The sequence below is a fragment of the Coenobita brevimanus genome, chromosome 46, assembly GCF_032717465.1.
Source record: "Coenobita brevimanus isolate Jiangsu-jjx chromosome 46, ASM3271746v2, whole genome shotgun sequence".
Taxonomy (NCBI): domain Eukaryota; kingdom Metazoa; phylum Arthropoda; class Malacostraca; order Decapoda; family Coenobitidae; genus Coenobita; species Coenobita brevimanus.
In genome coordinates this window covers 6296907-6316005 of record NC_136999.1, presented here as the reverse complement: position 1 = coordinate 6316005, position 19099 = coordinate 6296907, and the positions used below count along the sequence as shown (strand labels likewise).

Below are 19099 nucleotides of genomic sequence, written 5' to 3'. Positions count from 1 at the left end.
TCAACTGGACTGTGTTTGCTTTCTCTTGTACTCATTTGTACCTCTCTCCAAATTTGTACTCCCTCTCCACCTTTGTACTCCCTCTCCACCTTTGTACTCCCTCTCCACCTTTGTACTCCCTCTCCACCCTTGTACTCCCTATCCATCTTTGTACTCTATCTTTGCACTCCCTTTCCATCTTTGTGCTTCCTTATTCACCTTTGTACTCCTCCACCTTTGTACTTCCCTTCCACATTTGTACCTCCCTTTCGCTTTTGTACTCTTTCTTCACCTGTGCTCTTCCCTTCCCCATTTGTACTCCCTCTTCACGCACTCCCTTCTTTCCACCAGGGTATACCAGTGCAGCACAATGTCTCAGCAGGGGTTATAGTCAGCAACCAGAGTCTTGTGATCCAGAGGGTGAAGAGACAGCAGACGGGGCTCTATACCTGTGTGGCTTCAAACATCGAGGGTGACGGACAGAGCAACGCCGTCGTCCTAAAAGTGCAATGTAAGTGAGTGAGAAAGTGAGCGAGGGAGTGAGTGAATGTCTGGGTGACGGGGAGCTTAAGTAGGGATATGACTGTGAATAAGGGAGTAAATACCTGTGAAAAAGTAAGTGAGGGAGTGAGCAAGCTAGAAAGAGACTGAGGAAAGATTGAGCGAGTGAATATGAAAGTGAGTGTGGAAAAGACAGAAGGTTAAGCGTATCAGACTAGCCTGTATATTTGGCTTCAAACAAAAGTGACGGACAGACCCTCGCGATCATCCTTAAAGTGCAATATAAGAAAGTGATCGAGGGAGTAAGAAAATAGTGATTGATTGAGTGATGACGTGAGAGAGGGAGAGGTGAGTGAGCGAGAAAGTGAGTTGGTGCTGAAAAGGCAAGTGACTCAACGATATTTGACAGAGTGAATGGCCAAAAAAGAGATATGAGAAGAGTGTGAGGGTGAGTGAAGGAGGGGTGTGAGAGAGGGAGTGAGAGAGTGTGTAAGTTCGAAAGATGCTGAGGAGAGAGAGAGTAGGAGTGAAAGTGAGAAAGTAAGCAAGAGAAAGAGAGTTAAGCGATAGGAGACCGGACTTCTATACGTGTGTGGCTTCCAGCATAGGGGATGGTGGCCAGAGCAACGCTGTCGTCTTTAAAGTGTGTGTGTGTGTGTGTGTGTGTGTGTGTGTGTGTGTGTGTGTGTTGCAGAGAGAGAGAGAGAGAGAGAGAGAGAGAGAGGATGAAAGAGTGTGGGCGTTTGAATAAGTGGGTGTAAGCAATTAAGCGGTTAGATGTGCATTTGTGAATGAATGTGCTTGTAATGGATCTGTGTGTTTCTGGGTGCGTGTGTATGACTGAGTAGGTAAATTACTAAAAGAAAGAATGAATGAATGAATGAATGAATGAGTGGATGGATGGAAGGATGGATGAGTATGTAGACAGATAAATGGCTAACCTTTTCAACACGATAACACATTTTTTTATAATTTCATTCAGGCCGCCATCAGACGAAAGACGACGTAATTCAACTTTAAGAGGAGTCAGTGGTACTGAAGTGGTTATTGAAGGCTATTTCTAATCCATCCAGTTCGAAAAGTTTCCAGCCAACTAAGAACGTCTGAAGTTGGCATAAATAGAAAACAAAGGCAACACAATGCTGTTGCAGCTCTCCACCTGACCAAGCACATACCCACCTCCCAGCACACCTTACCAAGCGCATAACGGCCCTCACCCCCCCTAATCTTTTCTTTTAAAGGTGGGCGTAAGGATAACGCCTTGAGGACACATAACCTGGGCCCTTCAGATTTCTTGTTGAGGCAGCATTGAAATCTCTGGAAATATATGTATATATATATATATATATATATATATATATATATATATATATATATATATACATTTTTTTTTTTTTTTTTTTCATAAAAAAAAAAAGCTACTTAGGACAGCATTCTGCCTATCAAAAGGCACAAGTTCACTAAAGACATAATTATGTAAAATTTCATGATTGTAGTGAATACTTTCAGAGTTCTGGCCCGGAAACGAAATCCCAAAGCCCGGCCGGCCGCTCTGCCGGCCGTCTCTATGGAAGAACACCTATTGATCCCAGTGATTGCAACACCCTCCTCTGACTTTTGTCAGGTGGAGAGTAAAAAACTGGATTAGTGGGGTTTAGTGTAGGATTTACCATGAATGAGAGACTAAATGGATGAGTCATTAGTGACTGACCAATTTCGTGAGTGTTAACGCTTTCAGTCATATGTACCGTATTAATCTCAGCGTTAGGCAATTTAACTTACCTTTGAAATACCACCTTCTTGTAATAGCGTTAAAAAAAACTTTCTTACTCTTTTCATTTGGTACAAGACTTCTCTCCAAGGGAAATAAAACCTTCCAACGATAGCAAGCTATATTGTCATCATACTAATCGTGTTAGCCCTAACAAATGCATTCTTATTTACTTATTTATATCCATACTTATTCTGTCACTCGTGCAATGCTCTGATGGTTTTCGTTTAGTTGTGATTAAGTCTAATATTCTTCCAATTTCTTTTTACCCCAGACGCCCCAGTTTGTGCGGCTGGGCAGGTTCATGTGTATGGAGCAGCTAGACACGAAGAAGTCTCAGTTACATGTCGCCTGGATGCTGTTCCCCCCGTGGTTCACTTCTTCTGGAGGTTCAACAGCAGCGGGGACGTGGTGGACATAGCAGAGAGCCACGTTGCTACCCAGGGCCTCCAGTCATCCCTCTCATACGTGGCACGGACTGAGCTGGACTACGGAACACTTCTTTGCTGGGGGAAAAATGAACTGGGGAGTCAGAGGGAGGCGTGTGTTTATAAAGTAGTGCCTGCAGGACCCCCAGACACCCCAGAGAATTGTAGCCTAACCAATCAGACCACAGAATCTTTGAGGGTGCGCTGCCAACCTGGCTATGATGGAGGATTGGTTCAGAGGTTCATTATCGAAGCCTATGAAACAGAGACGACACGACTCCTCCTGAATGTCACCGAAAACACTGTCCCTGACTTTACCTTGAGGGGCCTGGAACCTGGAGCCTCCTATATACTATACGTATACGCTGCTAACGAGAAAGGCATCAGTGAAAAGAGGTACATGCAAGGCTACACTCTAAAAGACGTGGCTGAGAAACGCACAGCCCAGGTTCGACCCCCACCTGAGGAGCTGGTCACGATCACGCCCATATTAGCGGTGGTGATGGGTGTGGTGGGGTCTCTTGTCTTGGTGGCCGTGGTTGCAGTGGTCGTGGTTAGTCTGAAGAAACGACGACCTGGCCCCCCAAAGAATGAAAACCTCCCCATGCAGACAGCCTTGGCCGATACTCGCGATCTGGATGACAAGAATCCTGACCTCATCCCTCCTAATGGTGAGTTTAATGTGTTCAGTTTCTGGGTGTAAGTCATTGGGCATGTATTTAATCGTATATCCGTTATGATAAGCATACAGTAATTAGCAGTAAGTTGTTTGGACATGCTGAGAGATACAAACAGATAAAAATAATTCAGTGTTTGAGTCGTGTGAGTACGCCGAAAGGTAGTTATGGTAAAAGGTACACACAATGGATATAGTACGTTATATTTATGTGTGCAAGTTTTTATATATATTACGTTACACATATTTCCTTCGCTATGCTGCGGCACACACATTTCTTGGTCTTTGAATATGCTTAGGCTAGGCATACCTAATTATAAATGGGTAGATTGTTGTACGACTGTATATAATCCTTTGTGTACTTTAGGCATGTAAGTCTTTGGATATGCTCCGGCACACTTAAATCTTTGGATATGTTGCAGCTCATATTTACAAGTCTGTGTTGCGGTACACATGCTGTATTTGCAAGTTTGTACATATGCAACAGCATATGTTTGTACGTTTTAGGGGTAAATTGTGATGCTATTTTTTTTTTATTCGCTAATATATTAACAGTGGCTACTTTTAAAAGACTTTGGATATGTTGCAGCACACACAGTTAATAATAATTTTATGAACACACACACACACACACACACACACACACACACACACACACACACACACACACACACACACACACACACACACACACACACACACACACACACACACACACACACACACACACACACACACACACACACACACACACACACACACACACACACACACACACACACACACACACACACACACACACACACACATTTGGGCCTCACTGCCTCCTCACACTGCCCTTGGGTGGGAAAGGAGGTCCGAATGATGATATATATATATATATATATATATATATATATATATATATATATATATATATATATATGTATAATATATATACTACAGGTATAGCCTTCTTTAACCCTTTCACTACTAGGGAGATCTAAGCAGAAGAAAATCATATTATGGTGTCAGAACTGGAATAATTAATAAGTAATCATAAAGAAAAGTTTAATCTAGTATAACGCCTTGAGGGACAGGTAATTTGTGCCTTTCAAATTCCTTGCGTGGGTAGCATTGTTTTTTTTTCATTAAAACAAAAAAATAATTAAGACACAGCATTATGCCTATCAAAAGGCACCAGTTCACTATGAGACACATAATTATGAGAAATTTAACAACTGTGCCATGAACACTTACTGAATTTCGGCCCGGAAACGAAATCTATATGCCCAGCCAGCCACCCTGCCGCCCAGCTCTACGGACAGACGCTGATTGATCTCAGTGATAACATCCTCCTCTGACTTTGTCAGGTGAAGGTAAAAACTTATTTAGGCATAATATGCAAAATATATCAATACGGAAGTGTCATCGAAATGTTGTATATCAATAAGAATACGGTTTAATGTCTGCACTAGTTTTCATTGTATCTCACATTCCCTTGGCAGTTATTCTGGTGATGAATTATAAGATTGTCCTGTAATTCTACTGTGATATGTATGTATTATATATTTATTGAAGACCCTCTCGACACTGAGGCCTTCATCAGACTCCAATTCCAGGTGGCACAGGGAGTTACGTAACACCTCCCCCCCCCTTTTTTTTTTTACGTACTTTGAATATTACATCTCGGCATTTTCTTGTACACCTTATGCGTCACTAACATACAAGGGGATCCTGAGGTGTAACGTGCAGGGTAATCAGTAGGAAAGAGGTGTTATGAAATCTCCAAAGCCATTTAGTATACTACCCATATTCTGAGGTTCATTCTACAACCCATAATATGACAAAAATTCTTTCAACGACCTAAATTGATAATCTGACAAATTGTTCCTACGACCCCTAATATGATAGATTTTTCCAATGCCCCATATTCTGACATAGATTCATCTTATTACCCATTGACAGATTCTTCCTCTGACTCATATACTGACCGATTCGTCCTCTGACCCATATACTGACAGATTCGTCCTATGACCCATACACTGATGGATTCGTCCTCTGACCCATATACTGACAGATTCGTCCTCTGACCCATTTACCGACAGATTCGTCCTCTGATCCATATACCGACAGATTCGTCCTACGACCCACTTAATGACAGATTCGTCCCACGACCCATATACTGACAGAAATTCGCCCAATCGTATAGGTCCGAACCCTGTTTTTCATTGGTTTACATTTTGAGTATGACGTTTCTCCCCGTTCTTCAGTGAAGAACTGCTTGTCTGGGACGTGGCCCTAGGAAATGGGACGTTTTTCCTTAATTTTTTTCTCAGAACGTACACAGTCAGACCCATTTGCGGCAGAAAATTGGCCGTACTGGGTGGTTTTTGAGATTTTGTAGCACCTCCTCTATTGCAATTTATTTTGCGTATTACATCCTGACATTTTCTTGCATGTTAGTAATAGCGATTTATATCAATATAAAATGCATCTGTTACACGAGGATATGGAGAGGTAGGGTACGGCAAAATTAAATTTCATAGAGCTTTCGTAACATCATAAACAATTAATTTGCATATTACATGTGCACATTTTTTTTGTTATTCATTTTGCAGTATTATCAACATTGCATCAATAACACTAAGGAATAAATAATGTGCGGAAAAAATAACTGAGGAAGAGGTGTTCTCCGAAGACACTTAAGCCCTTAGTTTCCAGTGTTGCTGTGCGAGGAATTTTGCTGGAAGGGTGCTAGGCGCACCGCCCTCCGCCTGTTGGCTCATAGTCGCGAAGCTCATAGGTCCCTCCACGGGGGCTCCCTTCTTTTGAAAATGCCCAGTTCCGTCCCATATTGAGGACACGGGGTGCAAAGACGTTAAAATACAAACCTATGAGTAACCTATTGAGCCCAGGATCGTCCTATTCTTTTTCTTTTTTCTGACGAGCTCATTCAACTTTTTTTTTTCTTCGAAATCAGTAGGTTATATATACCATAGTATTAATGGAGCCCTTCAGCACGAGGCATTTTTTTGAGTATAATGACATGGTAGCAGCAAATTGAATAAGGTAATAAATATAAACATTAAATGACGTTCCCTGCTTTCAAGGTGTCAAGGGCGTGCTGTGGAGAGTCCCTTGAGTTTTCAGTCTGGTGTTTGCAGTCCCAGTGGGTCATTAGTCTCGGTGGCGACATCTGCTCCGTCTCGCTCCATTGACCCCCCCCCCTCTCTCTCTCTCTCGCTCGCTCTCTGCCATTCTATTCTAGCAAATACCAGACGATTTAAATGACTCTTGACATTCATAGGGTTGGGGCGTCTCTCCCATTCAGAGCAGATGTCAGACGATTTTATTTAGCTGATGCATTGGTTAGGACATCCAGCTCGCCAGTCAAACTGTTGGACAAAGTTTGTTTCGCCCTTGTCCCAGTTTACCAGCAGTACAGTTCAAGATCTAGATGTAAATTTGATTGCTGTACTTAGTGATTTTTTTTTTTTTTTTTGGTCTACAAAGCTTCTGTCACTAGTATCACTGGGCGAATTATATCAACATTCTCAGGCTGTTACACTCAGCTGAATAAAATCGTGTGACGTTAGCTTGAACAGAAATATCTAGCCATGTTAACCATCAAAGTGTTCACCTTGTTAGTTTCATTCTGTGTTGGCAGTTGTATTCAGTTTACTGTTTTTTTGTGTGAAAAAAAAAAAAAAAAAAAAGAGGTTCTTTGTAATGACTTATATTTCGAAAAAGGGAAGCTTCAGTCTCTGTAATTACAGTATCGTTATGAAAATGCGTCTCAGTGGGCGAGGAGTATTAAATATTTTGCATAAAACAAGACTAATTAATAATGGCCTTTGTCAAAATCACGAGTCCCGTGAGTTAGTTATTACAAAAAAGTGCACAAAGGTTTTAAAAATGAAAACGGTACCTTTGATTTATCGCGCTGACTGCTTTGGCGTTACCTATGTCATGGTCAGACCGACTCTTATTTTGTTATAACGCCAGACGATTTTATCTCAGTGAGTCAAAAGGTCGGGACACGTCTAGTATTATCTTCCATCCAAAGCAAATAAGTGTGTTATAGGAGCTGAGTGTTATCCCTCTGATTACGTATCATTCTCTCTCTCTCTCTGCTTATTAAAATTGTCAGTAGTTATTGAAAAGGATAGATTTGTGTTGGAAGTTTTAATGGATTACACTGTGTTACGTATTACCTGTGAATTTTCTGCCAGTACACATGAAAAGAAATTTAACACAAAGCTGCGCAGAGTTTATTGGTTAAATGGTCACACTATTTACTTTAATTGTTTGCAACAGTTTAATGCACCTGTTTGTCGCCAGTGTATATGACTCGACCGTGAAATAATTATCAGTACACGCAGCAAAATAAAATTCAATGTTCCGTTGGGTACTGAAATAAAAGAACAAACGCCGTATCTTTATGAGTTGCAGTTTAATTCACTCGGGGTCTTATGACTCACTCTTGGTTGAATAAAATCGTCTGGCGTAACGTGGAACAATACTAGAGTTATCTTGGCCATGAAAGGGTTGCAGTTAACAGGGGACTTGTATGATCACCACGAGGAGGTGCAAGGGAAAGGATGTAGAGCAGCAGTAATGTCTTTCTGGTAGCCTAATAATGCGTACTTTTGTCATAAACTCCCTCATAGCCCCTTCAGATACGTCGGCCATGGTCACCTAATGGTGGCTCTCCACGCTGCTTCATCTCTGGCAGCCTCTATATTATATCCCTAAACCCTTGAGTCACATTTATTGCCTCCTCCTAAGTCTTTTTCGGTGTGCCTCTCTCATCTCTACGAAGGGTGATCAGAAAGTAATGACAGTTCGTGCTATAACATGAAAACCTTGAATGATGGGAGGTAGGGGAGCAAGGAGAGTGCAGAGTTGCCTGTCCTTACGAGTTTGAACTTGTCGCCGTATGCCTGACTTTTCTTGTTTTATTGTTGTGAGTGAATGCTTCACTCTTGTTTTTGCTCTCTGGCCAGAAACATGGATTACTCGAAAGAAGGCTGCAGGTTCTACATTTTTACGAGGTGGAAACTGGGAAAGAAAGCAACAGAGATTCGAGGGGAATTATTACAAGTTTATCCAGACACTACTCCTTCCCTGGAAACTGTTTCCCGCTGGATTCGTGCTTTCACAGCAGGAAAAACTGAATTGAAAGATGAACAACGCTCTGGACGCCCCCGGACATCCGTGACCGAAGCAACAACTGTCCGTGCACGGTCCATCATTGACGAGGATCCAACTGTAACTCTTAGGTTCTTAGCCTTGGAGCTTGATATCAGTTATGGGAGTGCATATGACATCGTGCATGAACAATTACACCTGAGGAAGAAGTGTTGTCGATGGATACCCCATTTGTTGACTGATGAGCAAAAGGCTGAACGGGTGAGGATTTGTCGTGTCTGGCTTGCTGAATTTGAACCAAATGGTCCAAAACGGTTCTCAGATGTTGCTACTGGAGATGAGTGTTGGATTTCATTCTTCACAACCCGTGACAAGCAGTCAAACATGGTGTGGTTGGGCGATGAAGACCCTCGACCTCAGATTTTGAAGGAAGGATTTCGCAGGCGGAAGCGCCTTTTCACCATCTTTTTCAATTCTCAAGGACCAATATGCCTGGATGTGATGCCTGAAAAGTCCACTATCACAGCCCAATACTACACAGACCAGGTCCTTCCACAAGTCTTGGAACACAAGGCCAACACCGCACCAACCCGCCGTCGGTCTCGCCATTTGCTGCACCACGACAATGCTGCACCCCACAAAGCTTGCCTCACTATGCAGTACCTGGAACAACAAGGTATAACTCTGCTCCCCCACCCACCCTACTCCCCTGACCTGGCTCCCTGTGACTTTTGGTTGTTTCCAAAAATTAAATCTGCCATCGCTGGGAAGCAATTTCATCGCATCCAAGACTTGGCACGGACCGTCAATTCAGAACTCCGAAGTATACCGTCTTCAGAGTACCACGCTTGCTTCATGAAGTGGAGAAAGAGAATGGAACGCTGCAGAGAGGTTGGAGGGGAGTACTTTGAAGGAATGTGAGTCATAGTTTGATAGTTCTTCATGCTAATAAAAGTTTATGGACTCACTGTCATTTCTTTCTAATCACCCCTCTTTCAATGCTCACATCTTTAGTCACCTAGCCGAGACAAAAACCACACTTGTCCTAAGAGGTCCATCTCATTTTCTTCACTTTCAGGAGGTATTTTACTTATGGTTAATGCAAGCTTTATCTAATCCCTCCAGTTTGAAGCCTCGCCTGAGCTGAATAAAATCGTCTGTTGGTCGTAAGAATATAGTAAGGAATATGTCATCGGATAAAGAGGACAGACAGAACTAGTGCCCTGTTCCAGGTAACACCAGACGATTTTATTCGGCTGGGTCACAACAGCATAAGAGAGTTAATAATATTCGGGGTGCAAGAGACGTAAAATGACAATTGTGACTTTTTTTTCTAAAACATTGTGAAAATATTTACATACGAACTACACCACAGTCGATCTCAAAGTACCGTATTGATTATGGCGGCTTTAAGTCCTTGGCCCGTATTCCCGTATGGTATGAAGAATGCTTTCTAGCACCACTTCCTTAGCAACTTTTTTTTTTTTGGATATAGATGGTTAATATTATATTGTACGTTATTCCTGCAGAGTATGACGATATCAGGGGGATTTATATAACAGAATAGGCACGTAAGATGTAATAAGCAAAACAAGCACGTAAGATGTAATGAGCAAAACAAGTAGGCCTACGTAAGATGTAATAAGCAAAACAAGTAGGCCTACGTAAGATGTAATGAGCAAAACAAGTCTCTTAGGAAAACGTGTTAGGGAGCTTCCTTTACCGATGAGAATACGGGCCCTTCAAACCCATTCATGTGATTCTTGCTCTCTGCTGGCGATTTCATTCAGCTTAGGAAAGACCTCATGTATTGAAGGGATTAATGAGGGCTAAATCTAACCCATCCAGTTCTACATGTGCTGAATAAAATCGTCTTCATGTAGGAAAAAAAAAAAAAAAAAAAAAAAAAAAAAAAAAAAAAAGGTACTGGAATCAGGGAGCTACGAAAAGTCTTCTGGATATATAAAAGTCTCCGTTGAAAATATACGGTGGTTTGGGTATGCATTAGTAGAAACTCAGATTTTTCGTCATTTCTTTTAAAACTTCCATAATCAGTATAGATTCATGGTTCTTTATGGTAGAACTGAATGGCATTTATTTTGAAACTAATACTCGTATTTTCGTGTTGCATATCTGTTTCATTAGGCGACGTGATTGTGATTTAAACTGCAGCTTATTTTTTGTGTCGAGTATTTTTTTTTTTTTAACATTATTAAGTAGACCTGAATGCAATAAAATGTTACAGTAATACTTTGTGTGTGTGTGTGTGTGTGTGTGTGTGTGTGTGTGTGTGTGTGTGTGTGTGTCACATGCAGTAGACTTGACTGTGATTAATTTGCAATTTTTTTTTAAATTTAATACATAAATATATTCAGGGTGATTGATTTGTCCATCCATTATCCAATCCATCTTTGCGTAGTGGCCCAGGTCAAAGCTACTTAGTCCAGACATTTTACCTCTTCTGGTCAACGACGTACTTTCATTTTGTTCTCGCAACGTCAAATATTTTACTTTAGGCATCGTCCTCGTGATGAAGGCGTTAATGAAGGCAGTATCAACATCCTGCAGTTCGAGAAATCTCTGAATTTAGATGAAAAAAAAAAAAATAGTATGGAGACAGCATCATCAGAGTGAAGTGGTTGAGTGAAGTGACCAGTCGCCTTTCCTTGAGCGGCTGTGTGTGAGCAATAATCCCCAACCACCCCATGGATTTAACTGTTTGGGCTAGATCGTATTGTAGAACCTTCAGACACTAGACAACCAGATGGCTATATTGTATGTTATATGGTTACCAGCCAGTATAGTAATTGGTTTAATGTTTACGGGAAGTTATTTGCCTCGTCATTCAGAGTAGTCACGTGAAGGTAGCACTACTTCACATGAGTGGATGGTGAGTGTCTCCTGTCTACCACATACGCATACATATTCATAATTGGTGAAGTTGCAATCCCTTCCTCATTCCTTAATTACCCCTCGCACTCGGTCATCGTCCCCTGTTTCTCCTCTGCTTTCATCTTCGTTTTTCATTTATCGCACTGAGTCGTATTCGTAATCCAATTAATCGTATTTGTGACCCTTCTTGTTGTGATTAGCGAGTTAACCCTTTCATTGTTGTTGGTACGGTGAACAAGAAGCAAAAACAGTTAATTACGACTCCCTCAGGTTTAATGATACTGGACGTATTATTGTGGCTGTCACTGCTGTTATTGCAAGCAGTAAAGATCGAGCTGAAAGAGTATGTAGCCAAAAGATAATGGATCCAGTAGGAGATAAGAGTAGGTAAGTCAGTATGAGAAAGGTGAGAAAAAAGTAATGCTGCTTTTACTTTTGATGAGGAGGAGGAATAACTCACAGCAGAGCATTTCGAAACTCCTCATCCTGTATTTTAAAATGTGTAGTAATTAATAATCAGCAGATGGATAGTTGCCTGCAGTTTCAGTAAACCCTTAAAAAAAAAAAAAAAAAGTAGGTTTTAGCGTGCCTTCAAGAATCTCACCAATATTTCCTAACTTCGCAGAGAGAATGTTTATGTTTTGAGGAGTGACCGGACACAGAGTGAAGCAACCTTTGTATAAGGTGGTGGTTAGTGGTGGCTGCTTCCCGGCTACCTAGGCTGTAGTCGACCAAAAAATGCTTTGATACCCAAACAATGTATCATCAGTTCATAGCTACACCTGAATAGGGGCGTTTAGTCTTCCCGCTTGTTTCATTAGTATGCAGAAAGGTTAATACGTTTGTGCATGTTCTTTTTTTTTTTTTAATGTATGGAAAGCATTTCTTTGAAAACTGTTGAAATGAAAAAGATCAGTTCTGCCAAAACTCCCGCACTACAAACGAACGTCTCACTGGCATGCCCCAACCAAGGAATTAAACTGGACGTGAGGGATGTCAGGTTTGTGAATGTCAGGTTATGCTATGGAATTTAATATTCATAGGATTGTTACATAAATTGCATTAACTAACAGTAACTGTTCGTAAGATGTCCACACACCAGGGTGTAGTACTTCCATGTGGAACCAGCTGTCCATCTGAGTACTAATTCGTTTATAAGTCTCCAACCTCAGCACCAGGATATTTGCATTTGTTCCTTAGTATATTGGCTTCATGTGTAACTTAAAATCCTTTATATGTACGTTCGTGTGCACCCCAAGGAACGGTGAGTTTGAACACAACAACTCTGCCATCCACGAGGAGAGGATTGGGTAGTGTGCACATCTGTGCCTGTATGCCCTACCGCATCTTCATGTATACATCAGTACCTTCATGTGCACCCCAGTTCGTACTGGAGTCCCCTACCCCTACCCAAAGGATTTATTTTTTTATGGTTACTTTAATACCTATTTACACTAGTGTTATAATGCAATCCTGTGTTCTGCAATTCCCCTACATATTCATCTCTGTATCATTATTTCCACATGTACCGCAATACCTCGACATACGCACCAGTACCCTAATACGTTCATGTGTTTGTTGATATCCAGATACGTCCATGTTATTCTTCATATGTTCATGTTTATACAGTACCAAAATACGTTCATGTCTTACCAGGGAGCGGCGAGGTTGAACACAAGAGCCCGACCACTCCCGAGGAAGGAGGGTTCGGTAGTGTCCACATCTGCGCCTCTGTGCCGTACCCTTCCAGTGTGTACAGCACCTACCCCAGGAACACCAACAGGCCACCAACACAGCACCAACAGGTAATATACTCTTATGTAACTTTTCGACATATCATCATCATCATCACCATCATCATTATCATCATCATCTGTCCTGTATAGTACCTACCTCAAGAGCACCAATAGCACAGCATCAACAGGTAATATATCTCATAGGTAACTTTTATAAGTATCACTATTATCACCATTTCATCATTTACCAGTATGTACAGTACTTAACATGAACACCAGCAGGCCACCAGCACAGCACACTAGCTTAATACTTTCATAGGTAAATTTAAGAGCCATCATCATCATCATCTTACCGTGCATAGTACCTATCACAGGAACATAGCAGGCCACAATGGCACCAACGGGTATTCATACACAGGTAGCTTCTATTAGTATTCTTTTGCCATCATTATACACATGTAGATGACTTACGTACTTCCTTTACTTTGTTGATCCAAGGTTTCCTTCATGCGAAACCCGCAGCCTTCAGGAAATTGGCCACAACCAAGGAGCGCTACCAGAAGTATCTCCGTGAGTTTATGTTACTGATGCATCTCGGCAAAGTGAATTTTGGGTACTGGTGTTATGTGCAAAGTGATGTGTATGGTTTTTGCAACGGTGGCGTGCTGGTTTGGTGTTTGATTTACGTGGTTTAAGGAAGTGTGTTGTCCTGAACAAAGTTATGTCAAAGTTACACATATTTGTCTTAAAGTTGTATTTCTACTCTATGTCGGATGAAATACAGCCCGATATTGTGATAGGCTTTGGTATCGCTGTGAGTAGTAATAGTCAAGGATGACTTTCTGGTTTCTGTGTGGTGGAGGGTGAATTAATGTTACACACACACACACACACACACACACACACACACACACACACACACACACACACACACACACACACACACACACACACACACACACACACACACACACACACACACACAATAGTCAAGGATGACTTTCTGGTTTCTGTGTGGTGGAGGGTGGATGAATGTTATGCACACACACACACACACACACACACACACACACACACACACACACACACACACACACACACACACACACACACACACACACACACGTTTCTGTCTGTCTCTCTCTCTGGAAACACACACACACACACACACACACACACACACACGAGTGACCAATCTCTCATTTTTCAATATCCCTTCATTCTGGCGTTGAGAGTGGCTGGAAAGGCAAGACATTATGTCAGTGTATAGGGACTGACTTTAATAAGAGAATAATGGGGACGTGAAATTTAAAGCTTGGAAACTTAGCTTTACCGGAAAATTACTGACAACCTGGCTTAGGATGATGATCAGTGATGATGATGAAAGAATACATGTCGTTTTTGTTGTTGTGGCCCAAGCTTCATCAGGACATCAGCCCAGTTGATTGCTGGAATTACCCACTTCAGACAGATGGTACCATATATTTATTTACTTTTTTTTTGGTGGGGGGGGGTATGTTGAAGGATTCCCAGTGTTGTGAGAGTGAGGTGCTTGAGGTGAGTATGTTGTAGCGTAAGGGGTTGCATTACCACCCACAGAGGGTAGATAGACGCTTGTCGAATGCCGCCAGCTGCCTGTAACAGGAGTCAAACCCTGGCGCTATCTTGGCGGCAGCTTAGCAAATATATTGACCCATAAAACCATGGCTGTTGCGTGGTATGCTTGGCCTAAGTGTTCGGGTGATGACTGCTTTCTTTCATACTCGTATATCAGGGAATTGATTGTGACCCCAGGAAAAGGTGAAGATTTCAGTCATTGTATAGTTATATCGCTATGGGGCCGAGGTGTTTAAGGTTAATGCTCGTGGTCTGGGCTGGTTCTACTGTTCTGGTCTTTCTGCTTTTTTTTAAATTGATTTTTTTTTACATCATTTGCAAATCTTCTTGTGAGGTGAATGAGAAGGGTGTTCGTGATACCTTCGTGTTTTTTTTTTTTTTTTCGGAAAGCTGTACAGTGTGTGTGTGTGTGTGTGTGTGTGTGTGTGTGTGTGAAATTGCTCTGTTTTGTGGAGGGGTATTTTTGTGACTGATACATATCAGGTTTTCTGCTTGTTCCGTGTTGCTGGGGATATTTTTTTTCCGTTTTTTAATAAGGGTTCATGAGATGGTGGAGGTGACTGTGATGTGTGGAGTCTTTATTATTATTATTATTATTTATTATTATTATTATTATTATTATTATTATTAACTTCATTTTGGTGCTGTTTACTATAATCTAGGGTATGGACAATTTTTCCCGACTGTCGTGTGTGTTACGTACAGTAATTTGTTTTGGATGTTAATGGATTACTTTTGTCACTGAGGATTTTGCTTTACTGTGTTTCTCCCACCAGCTGAATTAGGAACGGTGTGTAGGATGAGAAATTGTTTCTTAATAATTGTGTACTGTATGCTTAAAAGTCAGATTCTACCTCCTGCTCCCCACCCCGAGAAAAGTCGCTCAGGTTACATTTAACATAGGCTACTCCAGTTCTGCTTAGCTCCACGTATGTAACTCTTCTTGTTTATATATATCCTGTAGGTAAAAGCAGTTCGTTTCATGTGTTAGTATTAAAGGATTTTACATTGTTCTTTGTCATTAATGCAAAATAATATAGCTGCTGTTGGAAAGTAGGCTAATATTACAACCGTGTGGGTACTGATGTGAAGTCTACAGCATTTCACAAGAATGGGTATTCACAGAGCTCAGCTACACAAGGCCCGAACGTTGACCATGACCAGTGACCTTTACCTTTCACCGATCAGTACCATAATCGAATCACTTCCCATCTCCGCCACACAGTGTATTTGAGAATTTTTTTTCCAAATCGGATCAGGCCTTAGTAAGATATTGGAGCACCGTGAACTTTGGTCGTGACAATTGTTTGGTCGACATCAAAATCAAATAAGATGTTTTGTGACCTACAGACACACTGTATATGCCAATAATTATCGAAAACGGATATTCATGAGGTAACACCACACTCTGACGTTTGTCCTTTGGTCGATGAACCAAAATTACATCACTTCTTCCCAGACCCCTGCAAAATGTATGCGGCATAACTGGCATAGATTTGTTCTGATTTTTTGGTGGGGGACATGGCATCTGAGATTTGATAGTACTTGGATGCAGAGAGAAGAGAGAACCGCCGCCAAGGGAAGTGAACTGCTAAAGCAGCCTATATATAAACTGTATTAACGTAGGGAAATATCGAATCAGGTGACACGAAGGCAGGAATAGTAACACGGTTATATGTAGCCAAATCAGGCACCACTGCATCATCACACTGTCACAGGTTTTAAATGATTAGCCTGCAGTATCGAAACAGCTGGACAGTTTCTGATAAATCTTTGTCAATTTGTCCCCACCTCACACCCCCGTTTAAGAACGGCATTTTCAAAGTAAAGACTCAGTATTTTGAGAGTAACTGTATTCTTAAGTTTGCGACTTTTCTGGAGTGCCTGAATTGTAGGAAGGGGATGATTACATAGGATATACTTGAGACCCATATATATATATATATATATATATATATATATATATATATATATATATATATATATATATATATATATATATATATATGTATATATATATATATATATATATATATATATATATATATATATGTATATATATATATATATATATATATATATATATATATATATATATATATATATATATATATATATATATATGTATATATATATATATGTATATATATATATATATATATATATATGTATATATATATATATATATATATATATATGTATATATATATATATATATATATGTATATATATATATATATATATATATATGTATATATATATATATATATATATATATATATATATGTATATATATATATATATATATATATATATATATATATATATATATATATATATATATATATATATATATATATATATGTATATATATATATATATATATATATATATATATATATATATATATATATATGTATATATATATATATATATATATATATATATATATATATATGTATATATATATATGTATATATATATATATATATATATATATATATATATATATATATATATATATATGTATATATATATATATATATATATATATATATATATATATATATATATATATATATATATATATATATATATATATATATATATATATATATATATATATATATATATATATATATATATATATATATATATATATATATATATATATATATATATGTATATATATATATATATATATATATATATATATATATATATATATGTATATATATATATATATATATATATATATGTATATATATATATGTATATATATATATATATATATATATATGTATGTATATATATATATATATATATATATATATATATATATATATATATATATATATGTATGTATATATATATGTATGTATATATATATATGTGTGTATATATGTTTGTGTAGATATATATATATATATATATATATATATGTATGTATATATATATGTATGTATATATATTATATATATATATATGTGTGTATGTATATATATATATATATATATATATATATATATATATATATATATATATATATATATATATATATATATATATATAACTGAATCGGTCACAGTGGTTACGTCTTTGGTACCACTAGTCACAGAGGTGCATAGAGTATGTTCTCAAACAAAATATGAAGAAATTTCGTCTATAATTACAGCTACTTTTGTCACTGATAGTTTTGGTGTTACATGACCATCCTATGTATATACTGTATTTACACTCTCACCCACCCCTTCTCCAATCCTACTCACAGAGCAGTGACCTGATGTATGCTGAGTTGGCCTTCCACGGTGGATATCCACAGACGTCCTTGCCGCGCCATAAGCCCAATGAGCCCACCATATACGCCCAGATCGACCATGGTATGCCTGGCCCCAGCCCAGGCCCCGGACCCAGCCCCCTGCCCTGTGTTCCAGTCACACATGGTGGTGGGATGGTAGAGTGCACTTCTCCCGGGCTTTTGGGGGGCAATCTGGGTGGCAGTGTGGTAGGTGTGTTGAGTGGTGGTGTGTGTGCAGGCACCAGTGGTGTGGTGCCACCACCACACAGCCTGTGTGCTGCCGTAGTGCCACCGCCTCCTGTTAGTATGTGTGTCAGTGGAATGCCACCACCACCCACCATCTGCTCGCCAGTCAGTGCGGCCAGTGAGCTGAACCGGGTAGGGTTCATTGACCCCGCGCCGCCCCCGCTGGGTTTCGGTGGCCAACCACTGACACCGCCAGTCCTCGTGGAGGAGGACGAGCACCAGCCCACTGTGGAGACACCCCTCATGGACAACCACAAGGAGAGCTCCGTGTGACCCACAGTGACCCGGGCCACGCAGCCTGACCCTGACCCGGCCCAACACCCAGCCCAGTCTCCCCCTCCCCCGTAGCTTCACCAACCATGAACACTTCGAGACGTGGTGTGTGTTTACGCGACTATAACCTCACAGTTATTCATACCAGCCTTGGGCCGTATTCATAAAGTTTCTTGAGCTTAAGGTGTGTCGAAAACCAAACAAGAGTGAATAATAAAGTAAAACATACGATAAGTCCGGTAGTAATTCACTGTTACGGAGGCTTACTCATGAAAAATTGGAACGGATCCTTTTTGAATACGGCCTCTGTTGTATTACTGCCTGCTCAGGTATAAAACTGCACCCTCAGTGATCACAGATACTTGCAGTGATACCATACCTTTGTGAGGTTGGGTGAGTGTGAATGGCTGAACATTTCTCTGTCTCTCAGTTCCCCGATAAAAACAGCCATCAGGTGAGCAGTGTAAAATCAATAAGAGGGGTGAGTCAGTGGGCTAACTTTGTTAGAATGTTCTAGGCTAACCACTTAATTCTGTGACACTGACCTAT

At 39.9% G+C, this 19099-nt stretch overlaps 1 protein-coding gene across 1 annotated transcript in view; it reads left to right on the top strand.

Annotated features, from left to right (window-relative positions):
• LOC145398804 (adhesion molecule nephrin-like) overlaps positions 1-18550 on the top strand; it is a 169767-nt gene extending 151217 nt beyond the window's left edge. Inside the window, exons 9-12 of the mRNA XM_080271613.1 lie at positions 331-490; positions 2526-3350; positions 13037-13185; positions 18005-18550. Coding sequence (XP_080127739.1) covers positions 331-490; positions 2526-3350; positions 13037-13185; positions 18005-18550 — 1680 coding nt within the window. The remainder of the gene's footprint in view (positions 1-330; positions 491-2525; positions 3351-13036; positions 13186-18004) is intronic.
• Positions 18551-19099: the final 549 nt, after the last annotated feature.